The sequence below is a fragment of the Benincasa hispida genome, chromosome 12, assembly GCF_009727055.1.
Source record: "Benincasa hispida cultivar B227 chromosome 12, ASM972705v1, whole genome shotgun sequence".
NCBI lineage: Eukaryota > Viridiplantae > Streptophyta > Magnoliopsida > Cucurbitales > Cucurbitaceae > Benincasa > Benincasa hispida.
The window spans coordinates 48,240,966-48,259,202 of NC_052360.1; the positions used below are offsets into that span (position 1 = coordinate 48,240,966).

General features: G+C 37.5%; 1 protein-coding gene across 2 annotated transcripts; it reads right to left on the reverse strand.

The window, feature by feature from the left end:
- Positions 1 to 732: 732 nt before the first annotated feature.
- LOC120067132 (chromatin assembly factor 1 subunit A-B) lies at positions 733 to 16,914 on the reverse strand. 2 transcript variants are annotated; one of them, XM_039018567.1, is made up of 12 exons: positions 16,566 to 16,913; positions 16,277 to 16,421; positions 15,098 to 15,193; positions 13,999 to 14,075; positions 13,266 to 13,345; positions 12,766 to 12,826; positions 3,732 to 3,799; positions 3,497 to 3,578; positions 2,805 to 2,888; positions 2,641 to 2,718; positions 1,984 to 2,103; positions 733 to 1,100 (listed from the first exon to the last, which is right to left on the reverse strand). In XM_039018567.1, exons 1-12 carry the CDS (start codon positions 16,731 to 16,733, stop codon positions 924 to 926), a joined length of 1,236 nt encoding a protein of 411 aa, XP_038874495.1. In that variant the 5' UTR covers positions 16,734 to 16,913; the 3' UTR covers positions 733 to 923. The 2 variants fall into 2 exon arrangements, 1 of the variants encoding a protein (XP_038874495.1); XR_005478932.1 differs by lacking the exon at positions 733 to 1,100 and adding an exon at positions 2,340 to 2,542 and having other exon boundaries at positions 16,566 to 16,914.
- Positions 16,915 to 18,237: the final 1,323 nt, after the last annotated feature.

An 18,237-nucleotide genomic window follows, 5' to 3' on the forward strand; every position in this document is an offset into this window, starting at 1 on the left:
GTCGTTGCAACACTTTAAGACCTAACTTTAGCGGAGAAAACCACAGGAACTCATGTTGATAACGTCTTATAAAATTGAAGAGCCACAATAGGAATACATATATGAAAAAATATAATATAATATAATAATTACTACGAGACACATGGACAACATGAATGGTGATATATAACCTTTAAAACACTAAGCAATGAGCATCTATTTTTTATTATAATATTCATAATNCATAATAATAAATAAATAAATAAAAACTAAAATTATAAAATTGGACAATGAAAATTTTAGTGAAATTTGGTGTGAATTTCTTACCAATGGATATATCATTTTAAGATCCACCAAAAGCCACTATTTATAGACAGAGTGACAAGTAGGATGTGTACATACCTAAACACTAAGCATGAATTACTACGAGACACATGGACAACATGAATGGTGATATATAACCTTTAAAACACTAAGCAATGAGCATCTATTTTTTATTATAATATTCATAATATTACTATATATATATATATATATATAAAAGATGAACGAAGATTTAATTATTTCTATTAAGAGTTCTCTTTCAATTTCTCGAGTGAATTCAAAGAAGCAATAGGGAGAGGAAAAAAGTGAATGTAGGAGTATAATCACCCTCTCGAGTAATCATTATAGTTATATCGACGAAAATGAATGACCAAGTAGACTTATTAGCCACAAATTTCTTGAAAATGACCGATAAAAAATGCAGGGATGAGATTCAAAAAGACACTAATTGCAGAGAAGACATCACCAAAACAAACAATATGCTGTTCCAGTGGGTAAATGCACTAAATATTTCTTCATGTACAGTGTCATGAAAGAACAAAATATCAACATCAATCTGGACCATATTCCAAACAGCACCCAAAAAACAAATTACTAAAATATTTCTCTGTAACATGAAATTAGAGAACACCAAAGAAGGGATTCTTTATAGCAGAGTCGAGCTCACAGCCAGCTGAATTGAGCACTGCCCTATCAACCTTGTTTCTGGGCAAAAATAAGAACTCACCACCTTCAATTTTCTCGAACCCACACAGCTCTAGAAACTCAATTCCTCCTCTCAGTGCACCCACTCTATCCTGTTCCATCAAATGAATAATCCGGGTTTAGTTCTTCGTTATAACGCAACAAGATGGGAGGCAAAACAATGTACTTGACAGTATAATTTTATAGGTTGAATTATAAATTATGTCATGAATTGTGTCAATTTAGTTCTTAAACATTAAAAAAGATATGCTAACACATAACTAATGATGTGAAAATGTTTCCTACAAAAATATTTGCTAATTTAATATAGTATGAAACAAATCAGCACAACATACGTTGTTATCAAAGTCACATGTTAAAACCCTTTTATAACGATGTCACTCTATTTCTTTCTAGTTGTTCAATTCATTCCCATATATCACTTCGGCCTAATCAGCCAACATTTATCTACAATACTGACAAATATAGAATAATGTTTAAAAGCTCAAAGACGTATTTAGAACTTTTTAAACTTTGAGGATTAAATTGGCAATAATCAAAGTCCACATACCACATTTGTAATTTAACCATTTTCAGAAAAAATTTACAATGATTGAAAAAGGGCAAATAACTAATCGACGTCACAAAATCAAGTTCTCCATTATGATGTTAACAGTCAGAAACATAAATTCCTTAGGAGAAATGTCGTACTTGCTTCACTGCTTGATATATGGTTAAGTTGAAAACAAATCATTAGTTTGTGCAAATGTGCCTTCTGTGTTTACATGCAAATCACAAATGCATATAAAGAACTGCTTTGACCAAGAATGATCTCAGAACATAAAGATTGCTTACTTTTGCAATATAATGAAGTTTCATAGTTCTTGCATTAGAGAATAAATTTACCAGAAAAAATTCAAAGGAATAAGTGAAGCATTTCTATTGAAAATGGAAATAGGCAAGACGGTACCATAATCATTCTATTGAGGCAGATACCTGGAAAGTTTGGTTGCTAAGTCTAATTTTTCTGAACTTCTCTTCATCAGGATTTTTTACCACGTTTCCCACATACGTTAGAAGGGTTTGAAATGCTCTCTTCACTTTAGCATCATCCTCCTAGAACAACCGTAGAATTAAGACAAGCGGTCACTCTAATCAAATTGAATTTACTTGAAGGAAGAAAGATGAATTAAAATTAACATAAAAGAAATTAAAATGAAATGACCTGACTTGTTCTCCTGACTGTTAAAATTAGTCGATAGTTTTTAACTTTAACTCAATAATAGAATACTAAGGCCAAAACAACAAATCCATACAGTCAAGATATTTGATAGAGCAGAGAATGAACTAACATGTTCTAAGCTAGCAGTGAGTCCCAATGCAGAAGCCAGAAGGAACCAAGAAAGTAATCGGTAAAACTTCAATGACAGAAGTAGGAGTTGGGATGATGTCTTTTACTTGGTTAAGTTAGTTCTCAGCTTCTCACTGGTGCACACTTTCAAATTCTTTTTCCGCTTATACCCCATACGCAAATAATTGTACTTCCATGTGTGCGCTAGTGTGTGTGACATGAAAAAATCATTGTAATTTTAGCAGGTTCTGTGAGTTCCTGTCTGAGTTGGGAAGGTTTTATGAATTCTCGAACATATTTACCTTGTGATTGGACTTTAATGATCGCAAACATTCTCTCATTTGCTCTGCCTTTGAAGCAGGTCTAACGGGTAATGAGAGCTGCAGTTACAAGCAAACATTTTATCAAAGAAAATCTAAGCAATTCAGAATTGAAAGCGTACCTAATACGAAAGGACAGGCAATACCTTTTTCTCTTCAACAACAGGTGCCGGAGGTTTTGCAGTTGAAGGATCTTCTGGTGGCAATCCAAGCCTTCGTCTTCTTTCTGCCTGTGAAAAATAACTTCTTTAAAATAAAATCACAATCTATCATCATATTGCCACAACTTCAAACATAAACAATATGATATTTTAAACAAAAGAAGAATATTAACCTTTTACAGGCAAAATAGCATTCCTTTTGGACCAATCACGAAATATTTTTCATAGAAAAATCATTCTAATAGTTGAACAAAATTAAGACTCATTTGACGATAAGCTCAACCCCGTTGGTAGCCTGTCTCTATAAAACAATGGGTACAGCTAAGACTCATTTGAACCCTTCTCTATTCTTTAGTAACCTCAGCTACCAACTTCTATGAAACAATGGGTACAGCTAAGACTCATTTCACAGCCGAGAGTAGAGAGATGTATGCTACAAATATAACGCTAGATAATAATTTCCGCAAACCAACATGCAGCGATGCATTTAGAACATTTTTTATGAACCTGGAAAGTGAGTAAAAAATCAATGCACATTGATGCATGAGGAATAACACAAAAATATTTAGAAAGAAAATCTTATACTATACAATACTTGATTGCTTTAATACGCACAATTTTCACTGTCAAGAAACAAAAAATACGCACAATTTTGCAGGAGTGGGAACACTCACTACCTTGTCATCTTCAAGTTTTTGACGAATTTTGTCTCTGGCTCTTTTTTCTTCTTCTTTTTCAGCTTTTCTCAAAGCTAATATTCTACAATGGGAATGATATTTTGCGTTAAAAAAATAAGGAACAAACTTGAATTCAACATAGTAATAATGCTTTCAATAGCATAAGAACAATTACAAACATAAACAATTCTATCTATCAAAAATAAAAATACCATAACAAAGACCTAAAAAAAACCTTTTTCTCTCATTTTCTTCCTCGATCCTTTTTGCTTCTAAGAGCTCCTTGCCAATTCGAATTCTCTCCTGAGAAAAAAATACATATTATTATATTATCTATCTGAGGCACAATGTCACAGTCACTAAAAAGCTAGGAACCCAACACTACTACTTTTAACTTTTCAATAACCAAATGACTTCTGATTCCACCACCAACGGAAAGAAGAAAAAAGAGCTTAATTAAAAGAAATTAGAACACAAACATAAAAAAGCTAAAGAAATGACAACAGAAAATTTTTATAAAGAAAAGATGGTAAGCTTCTGAAAGGTATCAATTCTTATTATTCAAAGAAACACAGACAAACAACTATGACCAGAACACGACATACGATCTCCTCGATCGCAGTCCCCAAACCTCTCACTCTCGAGAAGGTTAGCCAGAAAACTAATTACTCTTCCCTTCTATCACACACTTCTCGTTCCTTCGCATCGTAACAAAGGACTGCCAATAAGGCCGAAGCTTCAAATACACAAAATCACCCACGTCATATTCCACCTCTCCCCTCTTCCGGTCTGCAATTTTTTCATCCTCTCCTGAGCAACTCGCAAATGCTCCTTCAAAACACCCAACATCACATCCCTCACACATATTGTTGGTCCAAACTCGAATTAGAAGTTGAATGGTCATCATATGAAATCTATGCCAGAGAAAGTCGTCCGTATACCGCCTAAAACAGAGTGATGCAAATAGATATATGGAACATGGTGTTATACCAATATTCAACCCAATGCAACCACGAATACCATTGTGTAGGATGCTCACCACAAAAGCAACGCAGATAAACTTCGACACTCTTGTTCACCACTTCCGTCTGTCCATCAGACTACGGATGGTAAGCCGTATTTTGATTCAATTGAGTGCCAGCCGAACAAAACAATTCCTGCCAAAAGTGACTCAAAAACACCTTATCCCGGTCAGAAACAATCGATTTAGGATAGCCATGAAGGTGCACGACCTCTTTAGCAAACACATCAGCCACTGTTTTAGCAGAAAACGAATGCTTACGACCAATAAAATGGCTATATTTAGTTAGCCGATCCACCACCACAAAAATAACATCATATCCCTGAGATTTAGGTAATCTCTCAATGAAATCCATGGATATCTCCCCTCCCAAACAGCATCAGGAATACCCAAAGGCAGTAACAACCCTGCAGGGAAAAACAGCTAAAGACTTGTTCCTCTGACAAACAGAACATTCTTCCACATATTACTTCACATCCTTCTTCACCCCTTCCCAATATAATTATCCAATCAATCTTTTATACGTTCTTAAGAATCCCGAATGCCCCCCAAACATTGAATCATGATAAGTGTGAAGTCTTATTGAAGGTAATAACATCGAAGATTTAGAGACCACTAACCAGTCTTTATACTTAAGCCTTCCTTGATGTAAAAAAAAAAAAAGGAAAGAAAGAAAGAAAGAAAAAAGGAATACTATCTTCATCAGCAATCAACTTCTGTATTATCGCTTGCAGCTTGGGATCTTTGTGAACTTCCTCCTTAATCATATCCATATCCAGCAATGTAGGCACTGACGAATTAGCCAATTCAACCCCAGTTAGCATATGAGACAAAGCATTAGCAGCCTTATTCTTCACTCCCGGGTGATAAACAACTTCAAAATCATACCCGGGTAACTTCGATAACCATCACTGATGTTGTGGTTGTATCACTCTCTGTTCCAACAAATATTTAAGTGCTCGTTGATCAGTCTTCACCACAAACTTCTGTCCCAACAAATAAGGTCGCCACCATTGTACAGCCATGACCACACCCATCAATTCTCTCTCATATACCAGCTTGCCTCATTCACTGGCTGATAATGTATGTCTAAAATAAGCAATAGGACGCCTCAGCTGCATAAACACAGCCCCAAGTCCATAGTCCGATGCATCAGTTTCGATATCAAATGGCTTGCTGAAATCAGGTAATGTCAACACCGGAAGTGGTATAGCCACCTTCAATCTCTCGAAAGCCTCTTGAGCTTCAGCTGACCATTGATACGCACCTTTTTTCAGCAACTGAGTTAATGGAGCAGCCAAATTGCCTGTACAAACCTCGTGACTCCTGTAATAACCCATCAATCCAAGAAAACCTCGTACTTCATGAATACAGGTAGGCGTTGACCATTCCAATATAGCTCGTACTTTCTCTGGATCCACCTCAACCCCTCTTCTCAAAATCAAATATCCCAGATACTCTATTCTTCCTCACATAAACTGCCATTTGAGACGGTTAACATACAACTCATTTTCCTGGTCACACTGACAACACCACATCTAAATGTTGCACATTTTCCTACAGATCCTTGCTATAGACTAGAATATCATCAAAAAAACACCAATACAAACATCCTCAGGTAAGGTTTAAACACCTTGTTCATCAATATTTGAAAAGTGGATGGTGCATTCGTAACCCAAAAGGTATCACCAGAAATTCATAATGTCCCTCGTGTGTGCGAAACAGTCTTCTCAACATCAGCCGGATTCATTCTAATCTGATGATAGCCTAATTTCAAATCTATCTTCGAAAACCAAACCGCCCCATTCAACTCATCAAACAGCTTTTCAACGACGGGTATTGGGAACTTATCTGGAATGGTCACACTGTTTAATGCCCTGTAATCAACTGTAATCAACGCAAAATCGCCACCCTCCATCTTTTTTCTTCACCAAAAGTACTGGACTTGAATACAGACTCAAGCTTGGCCTTATAATTCCTAATGACAACATTTCAGATACCAACTTCTCCATTTTAATCTTCTAACTATGAGCATACCAATATGGCCTCACATTCACTGGTCTTGAATATGGACTCGAGCTTGGCCTTATAATTCCTAAAGCCACTATATTCCCAAGATCACATCCCCCACACCCACTAGAGAGGTAAAAACTCATCGACAATAGTGAGGCCTCCTAATTGTAATCAGATAAGAATCCAAATCAGAAACAACTTTATTGAATCAGAAGATGTATTACCAGTTACAAGATGAACAATTACAAGAAAGAATAATTCAAGGAATGGAATCACACTTCTATTGCTCCTTCTCACACTCGAGAGAAAAGCCCTGCCCTCGACTAAAAGGAAAAAACTCCCTAAATCCTACTCACGCCTCCCTCTTATACTCTCTTTCATTCTCCTAACTAACTAACAATGGTCCCTCTTCCCTTCAGTCTTCACTAGAAACACACTCCCCACTTCCCATTTTCCCCTTATTACCCCCGTCTTTACTTCTATACTGAAATATTATCGGTGGCTTATCATTACTCTCCTGTTCCAAATTTACCTTGTCCTCAAGGTAAAAATCCAGAAACCACTATTTGAAGTCGCTAACCTCCCAAGTCACCTCATGGCTTAGTAATCCCTTCCATCCCACCAAAACCTCCTAATCATTCGTCGAAGGATTCTTGCGATAGCCCAAGATCTCATCAGGTTCAGTCATCCACTCATGCAAATCGGTCAAATAAGGATCCATTGCTTGGACCTCACGGTGTTGTCCTAAAACCCCTTTTAACTAGGAAACATGAAAGACTAGGCGAATCACCGCCGAAGGAGGAAGTTCCAGTTTGTATGCAACCGCTCCAAACCTTTCCACAATCTTGTAGGGACCAAAGGACTTGGGAGAGAGTTTCACATCTCGACGCTGTCGCATAGAAATCTGTCGATACGGCCAAACTTAGCAACTCCACAACCTTGTAGGGACCAAATACAAGGGACGCTTGCCAACTTAGCAACCCATTTTTTATGTTGTGGTTGTATGATCCTCTGATCTAACAAAAACTTTAAAGCCCGTTGGTCTGTCTTAATTACAAATCTCCTCCCCAACAAATACAATCTCCAACGTTGAACAGCAATTACCACAACCAACAGTTCCCTTTCATATACTGGTTTCACACGATCCCTCATTGATAACATATGGCTATAAAAAGAAATTGGGCACTTCTGTTGCACCAACACAGCCCCTATACCATATCCTGAAGCATCCGTCTCTACTTCAAATGGTAAACTAAAATCAGGTAGTGCCAATACCGGTAAGGTCATCATGGTTTGTTTCAACTTTTTAAATGCCGCTTGTGCTTCCTCACTCCACAGAAATGTTCCACCATTCAACACCCGACTTAATGGAGCTACAATACTTCCATAATTTTGAACAAATCGTCTATAATATCCAATCAACCCAAGAAACCCCCGATTTTCTTCGATAGTAGTGGGAACTAGCCATTCAAGAATGGCTCGCACCTTTTCCGGATCCACCTCCACACCCTACCCAGAAATTATGTGTCCCAGATATTCAACTCACCCTCGCGCAAACTAACATTTCTTAGGATTGGCATATAATTCATTTTCCCTCAAAACAGATAAGACCACCTCCAGATGGTGCAAATGCTCCTCCAAATTCTTGCTATACACCAATATGTCATCAAAGAATACCAATGCAAGTCGCCGCAGATAAGACTTGAAGATAGTATTCATTAAAGCTTGGAATGTAGATGGAGCATTGGTGAGTCCAAACGGCATTACTAGAAACTCGTAGTGACCTTCATGGGTTCTAAACGTTGTCTTCTTCATATCCCCAAGGTGCATTCTAGTCTGATGATAACCCGATTTCAGATCTATTTCGGAGACTAATTCAGCCCCGTTCAATTCATCAAACAACACCTCCATTACTAGAATGGGAAACTTATCTGGAATGGTAACATTATTAGGAGCTCTATCATCAACACAAAATCTCCAGCCTCCATCTTTCTTCCTTACCAACAAGATTGGACTAGAATACGGACTAGTGCTTGGTCTTATAACCCCTGATGCTAACATCTCCTCGACTAACTTCTCCATCTCTTCCTTCTGCCGATGAGCGTAACGATACAGTCTAACATTCACCGAGTTTGTTCCCTCCTTCAAATGTATATGATGCTCAATACTCCTCCTCGAAGGCAGCTCAGCAGGCCAATCAAAAACATCTAAAAATTTATCCAACAACGCAGGAATAGATTCTGATAACGTATAAACTTCTTCTATCCCAAACCACTCTACCAAAGACACCCCACCTTCCATTGCCCTGCATTCTATTAAGAACCCCCGGTCAGATTCAGTCCATGATTTCATCATACTCTTAAGACTTACTTAAGCTTTAGTCAAGCTAGGATCCCCCTCAATACCACTCTTCGATCCCCTTGACTGAAAGTCATGGTTAAATTTCGCCAATCAACCTCAGTTACCTCCAATGAATATAACCACTGCATCCCTAGAATGACATCCACTCCTCCCAACTCCAAAGGAAGAAAACTATCCTCAACTGTCATTCCCCAATCGACAACTCCACCGCGTTACAAATTCCTTTCCCTCTGACCGCTGAACCTAAGCCAAAATAACTCCATAGTTCGAAGTCTCAACCACTGCTAGCTGTAATCGATGCACTAACTTCTCAAATATGAAGTTGTGAGTTGCCTCGCAATCGATCAACACTACCACCTGCTCCCCTTTAATTTTGTCCTTAAGCTTCATCGTCCTCGAATTTTTTAACCCTACTACCAAATTGATTGACAATTCTGCCACCATCGGTAACTTTTCCTCTACCAATCATCTTCAACTCTACTTGTTCCGCTTCTAAATAGTCCTCCTCACACAATTCCATCTCCTTTCCATTTGCGTGTACCACCAGTAGGTGTAATTCTCTTTTTTCGTATCCCTTACAATGATATCCCACCATATAATGTTCATCACACCGAAAATATGATCCCTTCTTAGCCTGAAATTCGGCATCAGTCAACCACCTAGATGCTCCTTCCCATTGATTCTCTCCCACCGCCACACCTCGCAAGGTAATCATACACATCAGAGTCGGTTCGATTAACTTCGCCCCTTCCTTCGTAATTCCTGTACTATTCACTTTACTAACATTATTATTATTATTGTTCAGAGTTTAGGCCTTACCTTTGAGTGATTTGCCCCGGCTCGATTCTGATCGTACATTCTCGCGATTCTCCACTCGCTGGGCCAATTTCATCATCTGTGCAAGCCTAACGGGCTCCCAACATTCTACTTCGGCCTTGACCGAAGGAGCCAACCCATTCATGAAGGTTTCCTCCAATACCTCGTTTGGCAGATGCGATAATGGAGCCACCAACTTGTCGAACTAATTGTGATATTCTTCCACCGTCAGTTCATGCTTGATCGCCAAGAACCTATCGCAGACTGATCCTTCCCTTAACGAACGAAATCGTACTAATAACCGTTGCTTCAAATCCTTCCAATCTTTGAACGGTTCTCGTTCTTCACAATCCAAGGCCGCTCCGTCAAAACTTATTATCGCCACAATCATCTTCTCCGTCTCCGATAGTTTGTGTATCTGAAAATATTGATAAGCTCTGAACAACCACGAATCAGGATCAGCTCCATTGAATATCAGCATCTCCACTTTCTTAAACTTACTTCGATCCTCAACACATCCTCAATTCCCGTTTTTGCAATGTTCTTTAACACATCGACGATCATTTCATTCATCTCTCCCGAACCTTCCTTACCTCCGGATCCTTCAACCGCTTCTGCTATCGCCATTCTACCTTTCTCCATTTCAGCTATGTATGACATCAACATCTCTGGGTGTTTCTTTGCTTGCACTCCCAATCGATCTATACTCTTGGCCAAGTATGCCAAATTCTCTTCGATTGTAGGTAATTTCTACATCCCAACTCAAAGACTAGAGATCTCTTGGTCAAGTAACTCTAACTTCTCTTCAAACCTCTTCTAAGCCATCTGTCGACCTTCCTTCCCAGGCTAAGCGCTCTTATACCAATTTGATGAGAATCCAAATCGGGAACATCAAACTAGAAAATGTATTACCAGTTACAAGATGAACAATTACAAGAAAGAAGAATTCAAGGAATGGAATCACACTTCTACTGCTCCCTCTCACATTCGAGAGAAAAGCCCTGCCCTCGACTAAAAGGAAAAAGACTCCCTAAATCCTACTCATGCCACTCCTCCCTCTTATACTCTCTTCATTCTTCTAACTAACTAACAGTAGTACCCCTTCCCTTCACCAAAAACACACTCCCTACTTCCCATTTTCCCCTTATTACCTCTGCCTTTCCTTCTATACTGAAATATTGTCAGTGGTTTATCATAATCGAAATCTTTTACACACTCCTTTTCCTTTCACTGTCGTTCCAGTACCCTAATCGTTGTGCAATAAAGTTATGTGTCACTCCAAAATCAATTAACACTAGAACACTACGATTAGATACTTCCCCTCACACTTTCATAGTTCTAGGATTCGAAAATCCTACCACAGAATTCAATAATTCAACAGTTTCGTCAACTGCCACTGCTTGAAGTTCAACCGGTTCGAGTTCTAGACGCATCTTCAAACACCTCTAGATCTTCAACATTTTCTTGGACAAGTTAACTCATAACTCACGCTGATCTTTAATTATGCATCAATGCTCGACAATCATGCTCATCACAACAAAAACATAGCCCTTTCTCTTTCTTCATTTGAATTTTGCATCCGACAATCATTTAAACGATCCTTCTCGCTAAACTCCGGTCGTCGATACTCCTTGAAGAGTAATGGTTCTCATCGCAACCACTTTAGAAGCCTCAATTGTCTCCTTCACTATCGTCGAATTCGCCGATTTAGGGTTAACTAATGTACTTTAGGCCTTATTCTTATCAACACTTCCCAAAACCGCCTCAGTGCGATTATTTCCCTATTTTCAACTCATTGGGCCACTTTCATCATATTGACCAGCTCAACTGCTTCCCAACACGCAACCTCGGCCCTAACCCATGAAACTAGCCCATTCATGTATTTTCTAAAATCCCATTCGTAAGATGTTGTGATGGCACCACCAGCTTATCAAACAAATTGATATATTCTTCTACAGTTGTTTCTGGTTTAATAGCTAGGAATTGACCACATACCGTTCCTTTTCGTGAAGATTGAAACTACTAAAAAAGCCTCATCTTCAACATCTTCCAATCCATAAATGGCTCTCGTTCCTCCTTCGCTCGGTACCACCCAAAGCCACGGATTCAAATCTAATGACCACAACAGTCATCTTCTCTACCTCCGTTAGCTTTTGGATCTGGAAATATCGTTCAACTCTAAATAACCAAGCATCTTAATAGGTTCCATTAAACACAGGCATTTCGACTTTCTTGAACTTATTTCACTCAAGTCTGACATATCCTATTCCTGTTCACAGCAACTCATTCAATACCGTCGGCGTTTCTCCTGTTTCATCTTTCGTTTTCTTGATTTCACTAGATTCATTCGCTTTGTATTCATCATTGGATTAGATCCAAACGACTTCGATTAACAAATTAGTTAATAGCTTCCTCATCTCCTCTGAAGTTTGATGTTGTTTAATCACCTACACATTCAATTGCTCTACACTCTTTGCTAACGAATTCATCGTTTCCTCAATTATCGGTAATTTCTTAATCTCGACTCGTATTCCAACGATCTCTGCATTAGTTGCTTCAATCTTCTCCTCCGATCTCCTTTGCGCCATTTTTCCTAACTTTCCTAGAACGCTCTGATACCAATATGAAAGGTATATCAATTAATATTAATCAAAGAAATAAAGACATACAACTATGACCAAAACACAACATACGATCTCCTCAATCACACTCCCCATACTATGTGAGAGGAATCGATTCTTATTATTCAAAGAAACACAGACATACAACTCTAACCAGAACACAATATACAATCTCCTCGATTGCACTCCCTAAACCTCTCACTCTCAGAAGGTTCACCAGAAAACTAACTACTCTTCCTTTACCTTCACGATTCATTTATACAATCACACACCTCTCATTTCCCGAGGTCCCCCCCCAATTTGTCTTTCCCATTCTACCCTTACTCCTCCATTGGTATTGATACACAACCAGAGGCCTAATAACTTCATCCCGATGTTCGTTGCTGATTTAATTATTTTTTTAAAGGTTTCTATAAAAATGAATGTAGCATAGGTACCTTTTCCCTTTCTCTCTCTGCTATCTTCTCTTCCTCCTCTTTTTTCTTCCGAGCCCGTTCCCTAAAAGATAATTCACCATATGAGAAAAGAATAGAAGGCAGATCACCAAAAATTTTCTAGTTCACCTAACAAAACAATGTTCATTGGCAACCATGCAGTCAGATGAATTTTCACAATTAGATTCATAACGTTGTTGGCAAAAGATTCAAAAACATGAACAAGGTGTTGTGCAGTATATCATGATAGGCATAATCTCCATAAAATTTTGGTGGGAAAAGGAACACTGATTTGAAGGACAAGGATCAGCATCAGCAATTATAAGTTAATTGATAGAACTATTTTCCCTACTTCTAGTTGGATTCTTTTGACCAAGCACTTAATTCATTGGTACTCCATTTTTATGTCCCAAAAAAAATGCAATCTAATTGGAGTCCTTTTGAAATTTGTTGAATTCTGGGAGATACTTTCGTAATTTCACTATGAGTGGCCTACTTTATACCTTAGCTCCTGCTGTTTTGCTTTCAATTGCTCAGGTGTAAGAGAAGGCTTTGGAGCCTCAACCTTTGTGTCTTTAGGAACCTGAGATATAAACACAAAGTAAGGTGTCATTCCCTCTGCAAGGACTAAAATGAACGCAGATGCCATATATCTATCCTACTGACCTATCCCTGCCAATAAATTTTAAAATATATAAAGAATGAGTTTGACAATATACTATGTACAAAAGATGATATGACATCCTTGCAATGAAGATTACAAAAATAGCAAGGTCGGATGTCATACGCCATCTTGGCTACATTGTGTCAGTTAGTTCAATTTTATAAGATTCAAACCCGGATATGTTCGGCCTAAAAAAATGGATACGTTTAGTTTATTCGATTTCTTCATCAATTTGACCAGCTTTGGCTGATTCTGCCAGTTTTTTAATTTGCTTGGTAGGTTTTGAATGGTTCGATGAGCTTTTTTTCTTTGGCACAATTTGATTTTTGCAGAGATTCTCTTTTAGCTAGTTTCGGCTTTTCCATATATCAGTTCAGGATCAATTTATAACACACACGCACACACACATCTAAAACAAACAAACAACCAATCAAACCAATCTACTTGTACCCCTACAGTGATTCCCATTCATACCTTGATGAATCAAAATTGTTTTGTATATGTAAAGGAAAGTAGAGATCGGAAACAGATTAAAGATACAAATACTAAAAATGAAGAACAGCAAGTCATACCAAAGGCATCTCATCTATCTCCGGATCATTCTCATGTTCGACTACCCAATTGACTGCAGCCTCAAGACTGGCATTACCTAAAATGAGAGAAATTAATACTTGTTAATTAATAGATACAGAAATGATAGTTCTATTAATATGAATATCCACGTGTTATGCATGAAAATATGGATATATCTTTGCTTGTTTCACACTTTAAAAGAGAGAGAGAGAGAGAGAAGAAGAAGAAGAAGAAGAAAGAAAAGAAAAGAAAATGGTCTACATAACTGAGTGGATGAGACAAGGCTGAAAAGAAGTACCAAAATAATACATTAGCAGCGTTTTGAGAAGCATGCTTAGGAATTTTGCAATAAGTACACCACCATGCGCAGTTCATTCACATGGAAGTAATATAAACTTGTAGGACTAAAATACTTAACCTCGGTTACAATTTTTCCAATCAGGAAATATATTTTGAATCCATTATCCTTTTTAAATCTACATGAACATATAGATTTTCTTCTTCTTCTTTTTTTAAGAGGATCATACAAAAGACCCTAACTGGCAGGCAAACCATAGTAGTTAACAAGCTACTACAAATTGAATCGCTTGTGTTGGAAGAATGTTAAAAAGAGAGGTTCATGAAAACTCGAACAAGAGTCGTGATATTTAGCCACATATACCACCTCCTTCCAGCATTGCCATGAAATTAAACTTTGGGCCCATTAATTCCATAGACCACAGAGCAAGGGTTAACAGCATTGTTCCATAGATCCTTAGCCCCTCTCTTTTTAATGTTTTGGTTGCATTAAAGTTGCTCGTAAATGTTGCCATTCTGTCTCTCTGCCATCACCCACGAAAATCTGAATAGTTTGAAGAGCCTATCCCAGCACTTTCAATTAAATAAGCAATGGAATATGATGCTTAAGCTAAAAGATAAGAATTAAAATTAACCATATTCTGCTGCTCTCACATTGATGAAGTTGTAAACACGGATACTAGTTTGACTGGAGAGTTCCAATAAGTTGACTATTAATACTCAAGTGATGAGTAAATAACAATCCAAGCGTTTGAACTCAAAATAAAAGAGACTTGCATTCTGACTTTACAAACAACTCACCAGAATAAAAGAGTGCACGGGTTGCTCGAGCTGTTGGAAAGCCCATAGCTTCAAGTTCCTCTAATATATTCTTGTTCACCTCTGGCACAACCATTTCTAGATACAGACAAACAAACAAAAAGATTATGTCAAATGTTTACTCAAGTGGAAAAATGCACCAGTGGTCAAATAAAAAAACAATAAAAATGTAGCTTAAAAAGTTTAGATTGCATTAACGACCTTTCGTACCAATCTCCCTGGCATTACACTGATCTCTTTCCTAATATAGATTACTTGTTAATGACAGACCATTGTAGTTAAGAGGATGGCTTCATGCACATTTTTCATGCATGAATCCTGATGATGTGTGACTTGAAGGTGCAAGGTCTAGAGATAATGAATTTAAGAGATATACAGTGAAGAGGAGGGAGATGGTGGTGCGAACGACGGTTTCGTCTCTTTATATATAAGAAGTAAACAAATGAAATGCACTAAAAACTGTAAGCTGTTAGGTGTGTAAGTTCTTAGTTTGTTGTGTCAGATCAATTTGTGTTTTCGAAGTTTAACCATGTTAGTTCTTGAAGGATAATTTTGTACGTGATATTTTATAATTAGAAGTGAGCGACGACCTATAAATAATGGTGGTAAGTAGGTTATATTCAGTTTCTTTCTTTGATTGACTAAATGTTCAGGGTGTTTCCACGTTATCTTGGTATAGACCTTCTATCTTGGGTCCAAGAATGGCAAGAAGGATTCTTGCCGAATATTAAATATTGTAGAATAGATCAATTTAACATGACCTAAAAACTTAAATAGCCAAATATCCAACATCAGGGACTTAGCTTCATCTTTGAAAGGATATCCACCAAAGACGAAAAGAAGTAAATTTCTGAGCCGCCGTTGGACAAAGAATGAAAGGATGATAATGGATTTCGTTGTCCTTTATTTGACATCAACCAGAAATTTGGAGATACTGCACCTAAGGCGTCTGTTCTCAATAACCTGAACTCCACAACTAGGATCGTCAAAATGGATACCCATCAGACAGCCACATTTCTTCATCTCTCAACCTTAATTTTTAACTATCTTGTCAAAACCTGGGTTCATTTCTACAAGAGTGTTTTTTCTATAACACGAAACATACTTTTCATTGATGATTGGAAATTTAAAGCATAGACCATGACGAGAATTGTTCTGTACCTTCAGACTTGCTAGCACTTGCATCCCCAGCATCTTCTGATTCCGCATCTACCTTTGGGGCCTCCAAACTTATTGGTTTTGCAGCCTCCAAAGTCTTATCAGCAAACTCGGTATGGCCAGTCCTTTTCGTGTGCAAATCACTTTCCTACAGAACAAACATCACACACACACACACACACACACAAAATAATCAAAAGGCGTCGTTCTACTAAGTACAACTAAGGATTCCGGAAAAGCGCAGAAGTGAATTGGAGATTAACATCTGAAGAAAGTGGCTTGGAATTCATACCGTCTTGGATCGGCAGGGCTTGCCGCAAGCAGTGCAGACGAGATTAAGCACGGCTTCGGTGGACTCGGAGAAGTTGGAGTGAGAAGTGAGTTCGGCATGTTGTTGAGCTTCTTCTACGGATCTCAAGAGTGCGCCACAATCCCCACACTTGAGCGATAGGCCCGCCATTGATGATATCAATTTCTTGGATCCGAATCGAAACCCTTGCAGCAAATCGGCGGATTGGATTCTTCCTTCCGCCTATCGATCCGTGTTCTTTCGGGTTGCTTGTCTAATGGGAAATGTGATGAATTGGCGTTGCCTTTCTCTTAGAACAAAAATGGTCTTGATATTTCAGCGGTAAAATGCACTGCAACCGTTCCAACTTCGTAATTGCATTTTATTTTTTATAAAAATATTTTTATCAAAAGTTAAAATCAATTTTCACTCTTCAACTTAGTTTTGACTCTCCATTTAATTTCTCCTACATTCTTCCATTTAATTTCTCCTACATTCTTCCATTAATTTTAATCAAAATAAATAAATAACACACTTTTAGTCCATATTTTTAAGTTTAGTTTTGATTTGGTTTCTAAATTTCAAAACATTATCAGATGTTTATTTATGATCGTATTTATTATTTCCTACTCATATTCATACTAAAATAAAGATAAGGACATCGTCCGTTTTAGGCGTAAACACAGCTTTACTTTTAGTTTCACCTCAAGAGATCTCATACTAGTGAAGATAGTTATCCTCATTTATATACTCATGATAATTCCTTTATCAACCAATACGAGATTTTGGTGGCATTGCCAACATAAGGTATTAAGTTGAATTATGTAGTATGAAGTTAATATGTTGGAGTTAAAAAATCTATATTTGAGATGCAAAGTTTATAAGATGAAGTTTTTCGATAAATATACAAAATAGAGAAAGATGAAAAGATGGAGCTCATCACAAACTTCAATAGTGTTTACTATTGAAATTGAATTGTTTAACATCAACGGGAAATTTGTACAGATGACCCATTTTTTGGGTCCAAAATATCAAGTGACCCATTTTTAAAAAATAATGTCAATTGACCCTCTGTTGACATCATCGTCATACCAAATTACGTAAATTGCTCTTACAAGTGCCTCATGAGGTAAGTCTTGGTCTCGTCTGATTAAACACTCTCGCTCTCGCTTGAAATTTCCTGGTTTGATGTGATTGTTCGTCAGTGTACAAATGATTTGACAATTTTCACGACTGAAGCCTCAAATCAATAATACCTAAACACAATAAACTCCATTTCAACGATGATTACTTTTCTGGTTTTCGACGGTGTTTTGTTGAACGGAGATTTTTCGAACGGGGCTTTCCAAGATGAGGCTTTTTCAAAATGGAACAGGTTTTTTCAGAAAAGTGTTTCATTATTTTGAGTCTGTTTAATTATTTTTGTTGTGTTATTTCTGGAAATGTACCATTACGAAATTTTGTATTGGGAGAGAGACAACGAGAGATAAAACGAGAGTGAAAGAGAGCAAGAGTAAAAGAGAGAGCGAGATTAAGAGAGAGAGATTAAAAGAGAGAGAAAGAGAGATTAAGCGAGAGCGAGATTAAGTGAGAGCGAGATTAAGAGAGAGTAAGAGTACACTTCAATTGCTTGTACAACTTAATGACGAATGTTCTCTTGCTTTGTAGGATGACA